This window comes from Phoenix dactylifera, chromosome 1, assembly GCF_051530095.1.
Source record: "Phoenix dactylifera cultivar Ajwa chromosome 1, Ajwa_hap1_PhDact_Kaust_v1.1, whole genome shotgun sequence".
In the NCBI taxonomy this organism is placed as follows: Eukaryota; Viridiplantae; Streptophyta; class Magnoliopsida; order Arecales; family Arecaceae; genus Phoenix; species Phoenix dactylifera.
In genome coordinates, this window is record NC_143190.1 from 64,371,108 (window position 1) to 64,387,877 (window position 16,770).

Here is a 16,770-nt window from a genome sequence, read left to right on the forward strand (position 1 = left end):
TGAGATATCCCTTAATTTCATCACCAGCTACCCCCCAATCCATTTCATGGCAAAGGGAAACGACACCAGCATGTAGTTGTACTGTCACTAGGACATCTCGATATCACAATACTTTCATTGGTATTCCAAAATTAACATGAACGAAGCTTACAGCCCTTCTAACAGTTCACTGATATCTCAGGAATGTTTCTAACAGAATTCGAGAAGTATTTCTTCCTCGTAATACGTTGAGACATCTACCTCTCTAGACCTTCCAGCACCCAAATTTGCACACATAAATCATAACCAACATGAAGATCAACAGTTTGAAGTAAACAAGACCCTCACAAGGAACATAATTTTTGTATCAAAATCTGGTCCCCACCACTCTCCTTTTTCATATTTAAAATTCAATTTCACCTTGATGTTTACCTATCCTGCATCAAAGTATATAGCTAGTCCATATTCAAGACTCAAATTATCTTTCATTGCAGTCTTTCCAAAATTTAGATTCAACCACATAAATTCTTTGTTTTGCGAAGTATGATACAGGAAACCAGATTAGTAAAAAAAATGTCCCTAAAACTTGGTTCACATACAAGGTTCTCTTTTCATTTTTCATTTCTATTCTCCTCTCCCTTTCTCAACTCCTGCCAGCAATTTTTCACTTGAATCAACCTGAGGTTGTAGAGAACAACCTGCAACAAAAAGATTTTGAATAGTTGACGTTTGTTACTTGAACATCAAAAGCACAGCACATTTCCTTTATATACCAAGGAAAAGTGAGGAATGTCCAGAAGTGATGCCAAACTTATCGTCAATATGCTTACCGCTGTCTTATCAGAAGAAAATTGTGGAAGAATTTGATCTTTGGAGTTAATAAGCTAACATCAAGTGAACCTACCAACCAGCAGCATCTGAAAAGAAGAAAACATACACCCAAAAGGATACCCAATCACTGCGGTGGTTCATTCTGGATATTCAAGCAAAACTCCATCTCCATCTTATGGGATGCGTTAACTTACAACCTGATGAAGATACTTCAGACCCCCAATTTTACTTGCAACATATTCTGTTAGTCTGACTGAATTAAGAGGCTGCTGGTATTTCCATGCTGTCAAGCAGCCACATTGATGAGAAAGGATCAGAGACTGGAAAAGAAACCCACCTTCCAGAATCTATAGATTACAAATCATACATTACACATTTGCATGATATTGACAAGACCAGCATCCTCCCCTCCCCAATGACCACCAGGTTACAGTCAGAGTTTTCCTGCAACTAGCAAACAAGCATATACAAGAAAATAAAAGAGCAGTATCACAGGGAAAGTTGATGTCCAATATTACAGGTCACTTCCTTTTGGGGCAAAATCATCTCAAAACTCATTGGCAATGCAGATTGTCAGCTTCGCATGGAACATCTGCAATTGGAAATAAGAATAAAATGTTATATTCATACAACCAGAAGTTAATACAATGAAATATGGAAAATAACTGTGAACAAACTCATGATGAAAAAAGTTGGCAATTATAAACAAGAAAGAATCACCAAACCATCTGCAGTATAATACTTTCACTAAAATAATACAAACAATCCGCTATATTGAATATTTTGATATGATCATAATTGTTAAGAGAACTGGAGGCCTATTATTGGGGTCAAACTTTCTGTTTCCTGCTTCCCCTTTCACTTCAAATACCTCAGCAACATGGTAAGCTCATGCATTCAATAAACAGCATGCCTCTAATGATATTAGTTTCTACATGCAATAAACTTCAGATCAAATTTTAAACCACAGCTCTGTTTCATTCTAGATAAGGAATAAGCATAGCGCCGCTTGATGCAATTTTTCCCCCACAAAAGGATCCAGCATGTTTAATAATTTGCCTGAAAGTATACCAAGACAAGCAAAATGAAATTGCCAGAATTAAACCTATGGGCCAGTACAGTCTGCAGTTCTTCAAAATATCAACTAGTAGCCAGATTGGGTGCCACAGTGACACAACAGGGATTTATTTCAATGCATGTTACATCATCCAATTATGAAAAACTAACCACTGCCTTTGCTGTCTAGTAAGCCTTCCTATTGCACCTCAATATGGGAGAAATTGTACGCTTGCAAGTTTCCTGATACCTCTGGATCTGAAATTACTGATCCCAATCTGACAAAACTACTAAAATAATCTCCTGGAAATAATACATGGTAAATACTGAGTTACAGGAGAACGGATAGTTAGAGCGAGAAGCTCCAGCGTAGTGTGAGAAAGCTAACGGCTAGTCGGCGGCGTCCTATCGGCGTCCGACGAGGCTCCGGCCGTCCGGTGTGACATTCACGGCGGGTGGGCGGGGCGGGGTGAAGCACAGTAACTTGGCTCGGCAAGTGTTCTCGGCTTCCGGTGACCTTCGGGCGGTTTGGGGGAAGCTCCATGGATCGCAAAGGGAAGGCACCGATGGGGAAGACGACGGAGCCGACGGGGAAGACGACGGAGGGAGCAGCGAGAGGACCGGGTAAGTCAAACAACTTTGGGCGCGGAGGTAATTCCGGTGCTTGGTCACGGCCGGGGCCGTGGGTTACTCAATGGCCCACGGCCGCGGAGGTGGAGCGGCTGAGCCGCCGCTTCCAGGACGTCCTCCGACTACCGGAGGAGCCGATAGCGGCGGCCCGGCTGAAATGGGAGGGGCGCGCACTAGTGGCGCGCAGCTTCGGCCGTCGCATCCCGGCGGAGTGGGTGGCCAAAGACGTGGCCGCCCGGGCAAAACTGAAAGACGTGGTGGCCGTCCCGCTCGCGGACGACCACCTCGCCCTCCGGTTCCGGTCGACGGAGGACCGGGACCGTGCCCTGAGCGAGGGCCCGTGGGTGGTGGCGGGGCAGCTCCTCGCCATGAGCCCATGGGTCCCGGATTTTGAGCCGGACGCCGACACGGTGAAGACGGCGCTGGTTTGGCTTCGCCTGCCCCGCCTTCCGCCGGAGTATTGGTCGACCTCGACCATCCTCCACATTGCGGCTAAGGCGGGCCGGCCGATTGCAGTGGACGGGGTCACCGAGCAACAGGGGGCCATGGGTTTTGCCCGTGTAAAGGTGGCTATCGACACCACGGCGCCCCTGTTGCCGGGGGTTTTGATCCAGGGAATGACGAAGGTGCGCTGGCAGCCCTTCGTCTTCGAAAACGTGCCGGCGCTCTGCCCCCGGTGTGGGCGCATGGGTCATGCGGACGCCGCCGCATGCCGTTTTCCGGCGACTGGCCGAGACGCGGGCGGCCCGTCCTCGGGGGCGGTGGACCCTGAGGGCGGGACAGACCAGACGCCTCCGGCCACTGAGGAGGAGAACCAAGGGCCAGTCTATGGCCCTTGGATGGTGGCGACACGGCGGAGAGTTCCACGGGAGAACCCTCCGCCGCGACCAGGGGAGATGATCGGGCCCGATAAGGGGCCTAGGTCGTCATCGACCAGGTCGCCACCCCCTGCGGTCTGCCCGACCTCGCCGGCGTCACCGGCGGACACCGACGGTTGGCAGAAGCCAACGAAAGTCGCGCGCTGCCGGTCGCCGCTGGCCAGTGGGGGGGACAGGCCGATCCCAGCCGCCCTAACAGGCCCTGTCCGGGTTGCCTTGGTCGGCGACTCGGGACCCGACTCGGTCGAACCGGGGCCAAGCCGGCGGGTCGACCCGGTCGTCTCGGTCGACCTGGCCTTCCCGCGGGCCGACCCTGGGCCCAGCGGGGCGGTCGTGGCCCGGGCCCAAACTCAAAAACGGCCTAGGCCCCTAGCGGGCCTTGGCCCACATGGGGGCCCAGGCCTGTCCACCCAAAAAATTGGGCAGGCCCAACGCGCACGGGCCCAGCGGGCTGGGCGCCGCTGCCGTGGGCCGGCCCGCTTGATCGGCGCGCCCTGCGCCAACGGCGCGCCGCTCCCCGACGACGCGCCAGGCGCAGGAGGCGCGCTGCTGGCCGCTGGCGCGCCCCGCACCGGGTCCTTCCCAGTGAGCGGGGCCCACTGCTGAGGGCGCGCCCGCTGCTGGGGTCCTTCCCAGTGAGCGGGGCGCGAGCCCTTTGGAACAGCAGGGCCCGCGGGCCCAACTTGCTATGGGGCCGCAGGCCCTGCTGGCTCCGGGCCTTGGGGCTGGCACGGGGGCCCAGGCGACCCAGGGCCTGGCTGGTGGGGGCCCACGGGACTCTGCCCAGCCAGCCTTGGGTGCGGGGGATCTGGCTGACCCGTTTCCCTTGGCCCAGGACGAGCTGACCATGGCTGGGGGACCTGTGGCACCAGCAGGGCCTTTCCAGTTTAGCCCACCACGCCAGGAGCTGGCGGTGGGTCTGGGGCTCTCACAGGCCGACGGCCAGGACCACCCCATGGTGGGTGCGCCGAGCGAGCCGCAACTGTGGGATGCTTTCGTGGACCCTGGGGGTGGCCCGGATGGAGTCTTCCGCTTTGGCCCACCCCCCCGGCTGCGGGGGTGCGGGAGGATGCTACCCAGGTAGGTGTGTGGTGGGGGACCTCCCCACCCCACACACGGAGGGGAGCATGGCTGAGGCACCGCCATTAGGAGGGGGTACGGACCACTCTACTGCCGTGCAGCGTGTCAGGGCAGCAGTCATGGGGGTTGTATCCGTAGCTGGTGGTGAGGAGGAGGGGCGAGACTGCCGGGGCGCCGAGCCTGAAGATGGCCCCGCGACTCTGGGAGAGGATGAGTCTGAGCCCGACTATGTGGACTGTGACCCATGATGATACTTGCTTGGAATTGTAGGGGGGCGGCCAAGCCGTCCTTCATGTCTGCCTTCAAACGATTAGTACAGGTCCATAGTCCGGAGATCTGTTTCCTATGTGAGACCCGATTATCTGGCGACGGGCTCAGCCGCTTGAGACGACGCATGGAGAGGGATTGGGAGACCTATGCAGTCGATTCCCAGGGGCTGTCGGGAGGCATCTTGGTTTTATGGAGGCGGGGTGTGGCGACAGTCGATGTTTTCCACAACTGCTCCCAACAAGTCATTATGATCGTATCACGACCCGACGCCGCTCCATGGGTACTGTGTGGTGTGTATGCTAGTACGGACCACCGGGCCAGGAGAGTCCTCTGGCAGGAGATCACCAACCTGACCGCCCAGGGCATTCCGGCGGTAGCAATTGGTGATTTCAACTGTATCCAGAGTGAGGATGAGAAGCGGGGGGGCGCTGCCTTCACGGATCGAGTGGACAAGAGAGAGTTTCGGAATTTTGTGTCGCGGAACGGCCTGGTAGACTTGGGTTTCACGGGACCACAGTTTACCTGGTGCAATAATCAGTTGGGCAGTGCTAGGGTTTGGGAGCGATTAGATAGGGCCCTTGCGTCCCCTGATTGGATCCTCCGATTTCCTACAGGCCGGGTTAGTCATTTGCCTCGGATTGCCTCGGACCACTGCCCACTGCTGCTATCCACCTCATCAGGCCCTACGCACCGTAGCCCCTTCCGCTTTGAGAAGGTTTGGCTGTCGTACCCCCAGTCCTGGGATATTGTTCGCGACGCGTGGCAGGCCCCGGTGCACGGCGATGCCATGCAACGGGTCTCACGCAAACTTGAGCTGACTAAACGGCGCCTTCGCCGATGGAACCGTGAGGTTGTGGGCAATATCTTTCGGCGACTGGAGGGGGTTGAGACTTCGATCGCTGAGCTGCAGAGGAAGGAAGACTTAGGAGGCGTGCTTTCGGAGGACGATATGGCCGATCTCCGGGGACTTCTTGCGACTCACCACTCGCTACTACGGCAGCATGAGATATTCTGGCGACAGAAATCTCGGGTGCAGTGGGTAAGCGAAGGTGATCGTAACACTAGGTTCTTTCATCGGTCGACGGTTATCCGGAGACAGAGGAGCATGATCCACTCTCTGCGAGCTGGGTCTGGACATCGAGTGGAGGGTGAGCCTGCCATCCGACAGGTCTTACTCGATTTTTTTCGTACTAGATGGACGGAGGATGAGGAGGCCAGTGATGGGGACCCCCCTCTGACGGCAGACGTGGGTATTTGTGATGCTGAGAGCGTATCCCTGACCCGGCCAGTTTCGGCACAGGAGGTACAAGAGGTAGTATGGGCCTTGGCTGCAGACAAGGCCCCGGGACCTGATGGTTTCCCCCCTTCTTCTTTCGGCAGTATTGGGGTATTATCCGACTAGCGGTGGTGGAGGCTATCCAGTGTTTTTTTGCCCAGGCAGCTATGCCTGAGGACTGGAAGGCCACCTTCATCACGCTAATACCTAAATGCCAAAATGCGGCTGAACCTTGTCACTTTAGGCCCATCAGCTTATGCACAACCCTATACAAGGTTGTCGCAAGAATTATGGTAGGCAGAATGAAGCCCCTCCTGCCTGGTATCATTAGCCAGGAGCAGGGGGCCTTTGTAGCCGGCAGAAATATTTCTCATAATGTTATGTTGGCCCAGAAAATGATGTGGGATCTCCGACGCGCATCGAAGCGGCACAGCCTGATGGCAGTCAAACTGGATATGGAACGGGCTTACGACAGGATCAGGTGGAGCTTTCTTCAGCGAGCGTTGGAGGCCTACGGCTTCCCCAGGCAGTGGATCGGCTGGGTTATGGGGTGTGTTCGGGGGCCAAAGTTTTCTATCTTGGTCAACGGCACACCATCACCTTACTTCGAGTCCTCCATAGGGCTACGGCAGGGATGTCCCTTATCCCCTTGTTTATTATCTGTGCTGATATCTTATCTCGGTCTTTGCAGAGAGTGTGCGCCAGCCGGGAGCTGGAGGCCTACACCCCAGCCACGGGGGCTCGCCCTATCACCCATTTACTTTTTGCTGACGACTGTCTTCTTCTGGCCAGGGCACGGACTACAGAGGATCGGGTCCTTCGCAGGGTGGTGGCGGCCTACTGCGCGGCATCCGGCCAGAGAGTGAATTTTTCCAAATCTACCATCTCTTTCAGCCCCAGCACAGAGAGCGGAGTCAGACAGGAGATCAGAGGGATCCTCCAGATACCGGAGCAGGAAGGGACGCTTACCTACCTAGGCGTGCCTATTACTGGCCGGAGGCTACAGGTGGCAGAGTGCTCCGGTTTGGTGCAGCGAGTCCAGAGCAGGCTGGAGGGATGGAGGGCGTCCTCATTATCCATGATGGGGAGAGTGACACTGGTCAGCAAGGTCCGCCGTACCGGTCCGGATCGGCGTACCGGTGGCCGGCCGGACCGGTACGGTACCGGTCCGGACCACTTTCTTTCCCATCAAAAAAAAAAAAACCACAGCGAGGCGCTGTGGTTCCCCCCCCAAAAAAAAACACCGTACCGGTGCGAACCGGCCGGTTCGCACCGGTACGAGGCCGGTACCAAGCGGTACCGGCCGGTTCACAGAAGAAAACCGGAAATACCGGTTTTCATCTGTGTCCGGTACCGGTCAGGGACCGGACCGGTACGTACCGGCCCGTACCGGCCGGTACGGACCGGTACGGCATTCCTTGCTGGTCAGGGCAGTGCTGGAATCTCTACCGGTGTATCTCATGGCCAACACAGTGGTTCCCAAGACGATCCTGTTAAGGATCGAGCGCCTTCTTCGGAATTTTCTGTGGGGGTCATACGGTGGAGGTCACGGAGTGCACCTGGTCGCCTGGGAGCAGGTTTGCCGCCCCACTAGTGAGGGCGGTCTGGGAGTGCAGTCCCTTATTGAGAGGCGCGAGGCATTCATTGCTCGGCATGCGGCTCGGTTCATATTAGAGCCACACGGCCTCTGGAGTCAGGTGATGGCAGCCAGATATGGCCGAGGAGCTTCAGGGGTGGCACAGCGGGGTCGCCGAGTCTCCTTCATGTGGCGTGAGATCGGGAGGTACCTGCCATCAGTATCGGCACACATCAGGGTTCTGATTGGCGACGGCCAGAGTATTGATGTGACTAGCGACTCATGGGTGGACTCCTTGCCCCTGAGCTGTTGGCCAACTATGTTTGACACAGAGGCAGTTGAGGGGTTACGGGTGTGCGACCTCCTTGCACCAGGAGGGGCAGTATGGGATGAGGCCAGACTCAGGCTATTGTTCGGGGTACACCTAGCTGCGAGGATTCGATCCCTCCCGTTACCAGGATGCGGGGGGCCAGATGTCAGGGTGTGGGGCACCTCGAGCCAGGCCAGTGTCAGGTTGGGAGACCTCACGCGCGCCATTCAGCCAGGGCACGAGTCGAGGCCGGACTGCACTTGGATTTGGAGGTCCGGACTTCACCCGAGGGTCGCTCTCTTTCTATGGAAGGTGTTCTGGAACCGACTTCCTACGAGAGCAGAGCTGAGCAGGCGAGGTTGGGGGGTCCCAGCTGAGTGCGGGACGTGCGGAGCTGAGGAGTCAGCGGACCACGTGCTCTTCCAGTGTACATGGGCGAGGTCGACATGGCAGTGGGCTGGGATCCCGCGGGGGGCCCGGAGTGAGCGGCTACAGTTTCTCAGGGTGATACGGCAGTGGTTAACCAGTTTACGAACCCACGAGGAGGGCATTAGAGCTACTTGCACAGCACTTCAGATCTGGCTGACAAGGAATGCCCGCACTCTCGGTGAGCGCAGGGTGTCACCGAGGTTTGTGGCAGAGCTCGCTCGAGCACATGCCTCGGAGATCAGACCCGCCCCTCATACAGATAGACCTTTGACAGCTCGGGACACCTGGGGTTCTCCCCCTGCTTCGGCAGCTTCTCAGTTGGTGTTTTTCACCTGGGAGCCCCCACCCCTGAGCTTCCTCAAAGTCAACTTCGATAGGTCGGTTCTGGATGGCGGCACGCGAGGCGGTGCGGGCTGTCATACGGGGCCCGCATTCCAGGGTAGTGGCCGCAGGTGGCTGTCAGTTGTTTGATATATCGGTGCCTGGAGCAGAGCTGCGTGCAGCCTGGGTAGGCCTTCGACATGCGCGGGTAGTACTGTGGGCCAGCTCGATTATTTTGGAGGGTGACTCGGCCACTGTTGTCCGATGGATTCAGAGGGGATTGGGGGGTGAGAGCACAGACCATCCCTTGATTCGTGATATTGTGATGATGAGTGGGGGGGGGCCATTTTGGCCAAGCATGTATTCAGGGAGGCCAATGGGGCAGCCGATTGGGTGGCTGGCCATGCGGCCCACCACTTGGGGTATGCCCTCTAGTCGGGGGAGGCGGAGCTGCCATTGGCACTCCGTGAGGTATTGTATTTTGATTTTATTGGGTGTATTCGTACCCGTATTGTATGAAGTACCCGTTTTCAGCAAAAAAAAAAATAATAATACATGGTAAATCAGTTACACAACAAGACAGTACTATGGAAAAATTAAAAGGCCTTTCTTTTCTGGAAATAAATACATGTTCAATTTCATCATTTCACCCACCCCTCCAGATTGGAAAAAGAGTTGAGTCATGCAATTCCTTGGCTAAAGATAGAGGACTATCAAGAAAGCTTCCTCTATGTTCAACAAAGTGCAGCATATTGCTAGAAAGAGTGATATCACCTACATAATTCAAACATTCACATATGCTAACCAAAAAAATTGAGTCCCCAGTTCATGATCTGACAATGATTGCCACCAGGCAAAACAATGGTAATTAGAACATGATCATGTCTTGGCAGATTGGAGTAGGAAGTAGTTGGCTTTTAGATATTGAAAAAATCTACTCTCCTTAAGATATATGCTCCTTTACCAAAGAATTTCTAAAGCACTCCACAAGCTATAACCAATTAACAACACAATGACAATCACATCTAATTGCAGGTTGTGGATGTAGATTATCACAGTATGCATCTGGCATGATTGTTAGATATTATAGTGTACAATGGAAATAACTTAATGTTTAGGTTTCAGGTTACCCCAGTACAGGCAGCTTTTAGATAATACAATTTGGCATTAACCAAATAAACATGGCTTCAGGGTTCCATAACTGATTGTTTAGTTGACTAGAATCCCTTATAACATGTGGCATAGCAAAGCCCTAAAAATTAGATTTTGAAAATGAAATCAAATCAACCTTATGTCAGAAACCAAAGGTAAGGACATGCAATAAGCATCCTACAATGCCAAAAAGTGATGTGCCCCCGCTGCTCTCCTCCCCAACCATCCATCTCCAGTGCTCCATCCTCTTCATCCTCCAACCTAAGTTTTGTAATCTAGCATTTTTTCCCCAAAGTAAGCCTCTGTAACATGCCAAACAACAAAAAGTGGTTCTTTGCTAACAGATATGATACACCATACGCCCTCAAACTGATAGTGGCTAAGGATTATTGAAATGCCAAAAAGATTCTATTTGTACGTTTGAATTATGATAGGTTGCAATGAGCTGTAGAGTAAAAACCTGTGCATACACACATAAATAATGAACTCCAAACATGGTTGTAAGCTTATAATCTTAGTCATTTAAGCCATTGTTAAGTTATAATTAGTTTCGTTAGCAAAAATTATTAGAATCAAGGTTCGCCGTGCCAGTATTGGAGCCCGTACCAGTCGGCCAGCAGCATGGTTCAGTATGCCCACATATCATTCTGTGTCGGACCCGTACCGACATAGCAGAGAGGGCGAGAGAGAACAAGAGAGAAGAAAAAAGAGAGAAGGGGAGGGCGAGGGAAGAAAGGAGGGAGAGAGAATGGGCTCCAAAGGGCGTCGAAGGACAGCAGAGGGCTGGAGCAGAGGCTCCGCCCTCCAGACCCCTGATTCTGCCCCTGATTCTTTCGGAATAGGGGTCTGAAGGGAGAAGCCCCTGCTCCAGCCCTTCTTCCCTCTCCCTCTCCCTCTCCCTTCCTCTCCCTCTCTCTCTTTTCCTCTCTTTCCTTCCCTCTCTCCCCCTCCTATTGTTTTCTCATTTTGAATGCTGGAACCATTCCGATGCGCCGTCGGGCAGGCTTGGTACGCCTTGAACTGGGCGGTTTGGGATAGTTCCACATTCCTTGGTTATAAGTAGTATAAGTGTTGGCCACTCTTCTTAATAAGGTTATCATTAGTTCCATTAAAAACTAGTTCGAAAATCATTTTAGATTATTATACCACATAAATCTTCACTCAAATGAAATTGGGCCCTCGCTTATAAGCTCCCCCTACTTGGTTTTCTAAAACATAGAAAAAGTGGTACCGCCAAAACAAATTAGGTTATCAAATAAATCCACTACTCATATGCATCTCTAGAGAAATCTGTCCTTCAACGAAAAAATATATTATTAGTAAAATATTCTTCACAAACCACTTTCTTACACCCTTCAAAACAAAGAGCCAGTCTTCCATTATAACTTAGCCATTCCACAGTTGCTTTGCAACAAGAATAGACATGGAAACTTGATATCCTGATAACTTCCTATGTGCATACCTACATGCCTCTTTAAATATACTAATTTTATGGTTTTGCAAAATTACCATTTTTAGTTCTATTGTGCACTACCACTCCAAATGGTATCAATTAGTTGATGTAGTTATCCACCATAAAAAGTTCAGTTCGGGACAGCATGGATGTTACTTATAAACCTAATGGGTGTTAGAAACTATAGGCCTCTATAGTCTTTGACTAAGATAATCATTCGTCTTACTCTCTCCAAGTACAAGTAGCAGTAGCATGTTTAACTCATGAGTGGATTTTTCAAGGAAACACGCACATCAAAGATGTCACACCTTTCAACTTCGGAATGCTATAAACATGCATGTCAATGAAATCACACACACACAGCTCATTACATGGACATCCCCCAAACATACACATATACACAACTCATTACATGGACATCCCCCCAACATACACATATACACAATTCATTACATGGACATCCCCCCAACACACACAGACACACACAGCTCACTGCTTGGACCCACACAGGCATGGTGGGATCCTTGCATGAATATGGATAGATGATATTATCTACATGCTCATGCAAATCTAGAACTCAACTAAATAGCAATCATTTTTCCAACAAATTATACTAATAAGTAAAACACCAAAAAACATATCCTTGCAAAGAGAACCAATTCTATTCATGCACCCAAGTAAAAAATTTTGATTTTGTCAGCATTATCTTCAAAGAGAGACATATCTTAAATGAATAAGTATTAAAATATGCTTAGTATTTTGACAATAAAAAGGGAATCATACTTCGCCGTTCATTTTCAAATTGAAAAGATGATCAAAAAAAATGTTGAGTTGAGCTTGATATGCTACAAATCTTAGAGCTATCTTTAATCACCAATACCTAAAAAAGAACTCTAAGGCCGCATTAGTTCAGGGCTTAAGGCAGGCGTAAGGCCTAGACTAAGGCTTATGCTTGCCAGGCAGCCTTAAGAAACTCGCATAAATGAGAACTAGTTATGCCGGTCAAAGCATCTCATGACAGGCATAACTATTCCAAGAGAACCCTATCATAAGCTATTCTTTTCACAAATGCTTCAATCTATCCCAGCCTTATTTTTTTCAATGGCCAAAACTACCCTTCATTCCTCACCTTCATAAATGTGTGTACATCTAAGTGGATTAATATGAGTTAGTTGGGAATGCGGAAGAGAATTTTATAACAAAGGTGAAGAAGAACAAAGGTGAATTATTTATTTGGAACATTTTCTCATAATAAAGGTGAATCTTATTGGGTTCCCCTCCCCATTTTATCTTGTAAATTTGAGAAAAAAGAAAGAAAGAAAAGACAACAGACAAAGGTGAGCATATCATTTACCCATCGTATCATAAAAACATGTTACTAATTTTATTTGGGATTGTGGTAAGGTAATTGTCATTTTAGAAATCATATGTAGTTGAATTATAAGCATTACATTTTTTTCCATGCTTATATGTCGTGCTTATAAATTCATATTATTAGCACACTCACTGGTTGCTTGAATATTTATTTTAACAAAATACCTTAAGATATGCAAGTCAATGATAGATGATAAGGGTAAAAATGTCACTTATCCATCTTATGCCAAAAGCAAGCTTTTACATCGTACCGCACCCAAACAACACAATTAGCTATGCCAGACAGGACTACAAATTTCTAGCCAGGACTACAAATTTCTAGCCAGACAGGCACAACTAGTGGAACAACTATGCCAACAGGCACAACTTTCACTATTTCAATTTTTCTTATTCTCCAACTAAACACAGCCTAAAGTACTAAATGCTAATTTTTTTTATAAAAAAAAGATCCCTACCTGCTTTTAACCATTCATGTCCTAGGTGAATGCGCTGCATCGGATCCATATCCTGAGGAACTTTCACTATCAGAATCTGCAAATCATCTCAGCTATAAGTGGATATATCAATTAAATATTAAATAAATCAAACTCACAAGAACTGCTGTACACAAAAGGATACTCCTAGTGATCATATGAGCTTATAAGCAATATTAGGTTTTTTTAAAAGAAAACGACAAGAATCCTTTCTTGTCAAGGGATGGCATAGTGAAAACAAGAGAATTGTTGGCTGGGTTAGAATTCACAAGGACACAGGTCAGCGTACCGAAAATATCCCCATTTAGCTTTCTAAAACTAATACAATGTCATTGTAATGAACATATTACCACCGGAGGAGGATCCTGAGTCACTACTAGAGCTGGTGGAGCTATTTGATCTACTGGCCCCTTTTTTTTCTCCTCCAACCAGAGACATAGATGCAGCATTCTCTCCATCCACTGTTGTTTTTACAACATTTGCACAATCAGAATATAACTCATGAAGAAACAAATATAACAGCCAAAAACAAGTGCAATCAATAAATTTACCTGTCTTGCTTTCCTTGGGAACTTCCAGAACACCAGCATCAGGAATCTAGAAGAAATTATAGACAAAAGGTTAATGGGTAAATTCAAGCAAATAGATAGCTATTAGCCCGAGATTCTCTAACCCATACCTTTTCCTGCATTCTTTCCTGGGTTTGGTGCTTGGCCTGTGCTCTGGCTAGATTGGCAAGATCAGCCTTCCTCTTGTTCTTACTAAGACTCTTTTTATAATTGGTCACAAATCTATCAAGCTCCCAAAGAGTCTCTGCATCCACACTGTCGATATCCACCTCAATTTCATCATCATGCTGGCTTAGAGAGGAGTTTCTCTTCTTGATAATCTGCACGATATTGTCCAGCTTCTCTGATGGCAGGCTCTGCAGACGACGGCTCAGCCGCTGCTTCTCCTCAAATGTCATATCCCTCTTGTTTGGGTCCTTAGCCTTTGGCTTCTTCAAGGCTGGAGGCCGACCTAAATGTCGGGTATAATTCACCTGTTGGGGCTTCAAATCGACCAGCATGGTGTGGACAGTGGAGTCCAACATCTCGAGGGTCCTTCGCATGTCAACCTGCTGAGCCTTCTTGGTGGTGGTGATGGTCGGAGGCGGGGGATGTGAGAGATAGGTGTACTCAGCCTCAATAGCAGGCCACCGTTGCTCGAAGATTTGGGAGAGCTGCTCAGCCATGAAGTGGGCATCCTGACCCTTGGGATTATAGGTCACAGCATTGCGGAAGGTAAGTCTGACGTCCTCAGCGAACTCTGAGGGGGTCTTGTACCAGTTCTTGGATAGCCGGGACTTCACGGTGCCGAGGTCCATTGGGTGCTTGATGATGTTGTAGTAATCATTTAGGCCGAGGCCCTTCACGTCAACTGGCGTGTTGAACACCCACGCATACTTGTGCTTCATGAGCTTCTGGAGCAGAGCGCTGCAGCTATTTAAGGCGTGGGCGTCGAGCATCTTGTCGACCATTTGAGCGCCGCAGTCCATCTCTCCCATCGAATGCTTCTTGCTTCCATTGGCCTTTGATTTCTTGTGACCGTGAAGCTCCGGCGCCGGGAACTTCTCCTTTCCAAGGACGAAATCCGAGTTCCGGTACAACTGGTTGGCCTTGGGCGTCCGCTTCTCCTTCTCCAACGGCTCATCGACGCTATTTTCTGGCACCGAGACGCCAAGCTGGCGGCGGAGCGGGGCCGCCGTGGTGGATGCTGCCTCCGAATTCGCGGCAGCTCTCTTGGAAGAGAGAGGTGTGATGACTTCGTTGACAGAGAGCTGGGAGGCCGGGGCGGCGGTGGTGGAAGGCTGGGATTCGCGGGCCTCGAACCTCTTGACCAGGGAGCGGACCTGCTCGAGCTCCGCGATGAGCCGCCGGCGGAGCACCCGGACTTCGTGGCGAGGCCGAGCGGCGAGGCTGATGGTGACGACGCGGTGCTGGCCATTGGGGGAGCGGCGGCTGGAGTGGTTCTTGGAGGGGTCCGGCGGCGGGCGGTGGTTGAGGCTGGAGGCGTCGTCGTCCGAGGCGGCGGACCGGGGGCGGCGGTGGTGGGGCGGCAGAGGGGGCTGCTGGAGCGAGGAGTGGACGTCCTCGGTGGTAGTGGCGAGGGTTTGCTTGGAGGAGGGGGCAGGCGGTGGCGGGGGCGGGCGCGGGGCGTCAGAGCCGGTGGCGCCGCCGGAGGGCTTGGGGTGGTTCTTGCTGTGGGACTTGCGGGTGTAGACCTTGCTATCCGCCGCCCACCGGTGCTTCTCCCGGGAACCTTCGCCGCCGCCGGCGCCGCCCACCAGAGACCCGGAAGCCATTCATCAAAGGAATAAGGATCTGAGGCTCGGCGGCGGCGGATCGGAGGATGGAGAGCAAAGCAAACCCTCTATGAGAGATCTGGGAGAGGAATTGAGAAACCCTAAAAAATCTTTAGAAATTATCGGAATTCGCTACAGTGAGTGAGAGACAGATAGAGGGCGGGGGGGGGGGGGGGAGGCAAAGCTTGAGGTTGAAGCCGTGCGCGATAAAGAAGTGGGTCAATGCGAGCACCGCTTTCTCTCTCTAAGATCAGGTAGATGTTAGCTTCTATGAAACTGGGGATCTACCGTTGATTGGAGTGGATCCATATGAAGTTTTTGTGAGGCCACCTATTTGGCTTACGTGGCGGCAGAGGGTTTGTAGAACTTGCTGCGGGTTGATCCGGAAGGAGGGGCGGATCACTTAGAGGCGAGGGAAAAGCATGTGGGGAAGGCAAGAAAGGTCGTGGACGGCACGCAAGCGACGCCGTTTGGGGCACTAAGGTTTGGACTAGAGTTGGGCAACGGGCCGTGCCGGGCCAGCCCGGCCCAGGCCCCCCGGGCCAAAACTCTAAACGGGCCGTGCCTGGCATGGCCCGCTTATGAAGCGGGCCGTGCCTGGCACGGCCCGTGAGGCACGGAAGGCAAGCCCGGCCCGGCCCCCGGCCCCTCTATTGGTGGGCCGGGCCGGGCACGGCACGGCACGGGCCGTGCCAGGCACGGCCCGTAACGGGCGGTAACGGGCCGTGCCAGGCACGGCCCGCAAAGTCTCTAAACGGGCCGTGCCTGGCACGGCCCGTAACGGCTCCAGACGGGCCGTGCCTGGCACGGCCCGTCTGGAGAGGGGGGAAGAAAATAGCCGTTTCCAACGGCTATTTTCGGGAAAAAGACGGTTTTGCCCCTCCCAACAGTCCTATAACGGCTGAATTGAGGGGTATTTTGGGAAAAAAAATTTTTTGGGCTTCTATAAATAGCCCATTCCTCCCTCATTCTCACCACACCAAACCTCTCATTCTCTCCTTCTCTACTGCTATTATTTCTCTCTTCTAAAGTGCTCTTCTAGCAATTTAATTTTTAGTTTGTTCAAGTGCTACACAAGAGGAGGTTCCTGTTGAGAAGAGAAGGTCGCTTCTGTTGAGAGCACAAGAGGAAGCTCGGAATCTCGGCGCTGCCTCTGCCCTCCGACCCTCTACTCAATTCCTCCTTGCGGTTAGTTTTTATTTTTTGAATTAATCATAGATATGTCATCTTTTGAGGAAAGTCAGTTTGGCATTCCTGTTTCTGAGGGGGAAGAAACTAATCCCCAACCCCCTGTTCCTAGTTCCTCTAGAACTGGTGAACCGAGTGAAGGTCAAACCT

At 51.2% G+C, this 16,770-nt stretch overlaps 2 protein-coding genes across 8 annotated transcripts; one reads left to right on the top strand and one right to left on the bottom strand.

Moving 5' to 3' along the window:
* Positions 1-444: 444 nt before the first annotated feature.
* Positions 445-15,612, bottom strand: LOC103696356 (transcription factor GTE4-like). Of its 7 annotated transcripts, XR_015972504.2 has the most exons (9): positions 13,768-15,612; positions 13,640-13,685; positions 13,439-13,549; positions 13,071-13,146; positions 2,038-2,169; positions 1,178-1,402; positions 1,005-1,093; positions 810-896; positions 445-677 (listed from the first exon to the last, which is right to left on the bottom strand). XR_015972504.2 is itself a non-coding variant. In XM_008777954.6 (5 exons), exons 1-4 carry the CDS (start codon positions 15,430-15,432, stop codon positions 13,085-13,087), a joined length of 1,884 nt encoding a protein of 627 aa, XP_008776176.4. In that variant the 5' UTR covers positions 15,433-15,612; the 3' UTR covers positions 445-1,402; positions 13,071-13,084. The 7 variants fall into 7 exon arrangements, 1 of the variants encoding a protein (XP_008776176.4); XR_602388.6 differs by lacking the exon at positions 2,038-2,169; XR_602386.6 differs by lacking the exon at positions 2,038-2,169 and having other exon boundaries at positions 810-1,093.
* LOC149768824 (uncharacterized) lies at positions 4,063-9,710 on the top strand. The gene is made up of 4 exons (XM_089928581.1): positions 4,063-4,454; positions 4,725-6,111; positions 6,692-7,108; positions 9,672-9,710. The coding sequence occupies exons 1-4, from the start codon at positions 4,063-4,065 to the stop codon at positions 9,708-9,710; spliced, it is 2,235 nt and encodes a 744-aa protein (XP_089784707.1).
* Positions 15,613-16,770: the final 1,158 nt, after the last annotated feature.

Bases quoted from the DNA above. Each gene is read 5' to 3' on its own strand.
- LOC149768824 (XM_089928581.1), top strand. From the start codon at position 4,063: ATGGGGCCGCAGGCCCTGCTGGCTCCGGGCCTTGGGGCTGGCACGGGG. The intron at 4,455-4,724 runs GTAGGTGTGTGG...TTGGAATTGTAG, and splicing joins TGCGGGAGGATGCTACCCAG to GGGGGCGGCCAAGCCGTCCT. The intron at 7,109-9,671 runs GTCCGCCGTACC...ATCTAATTGCAG, and splicing joins GAGTGACACTGGTCAGCAAG to GTTGTGGATGTAGATTATCA.
- LOC103696356 (XM_008777954.6), bottom strand. From the start codon at position 15,432: ATGGCTTCCGGGTCTCTGGTGGGCGGCGCCGGCGGCGGCGAAGGTTCC. The intron at 13,686-13,767 runs GTATGGGTTAGA...AATTTCTTCTAG, and splicing joins AGGAAAGAATGCAGGAAAAG to ATTCCTGATGCTGGTGTTCT. The intron at 13,147-13,438 runs GTAATATGTTCA...GATGATTTGCAG, and splicing joins CTCAGGATCCTCCTCCGGTG to ATTCTGATAGTGAAAGTTCC.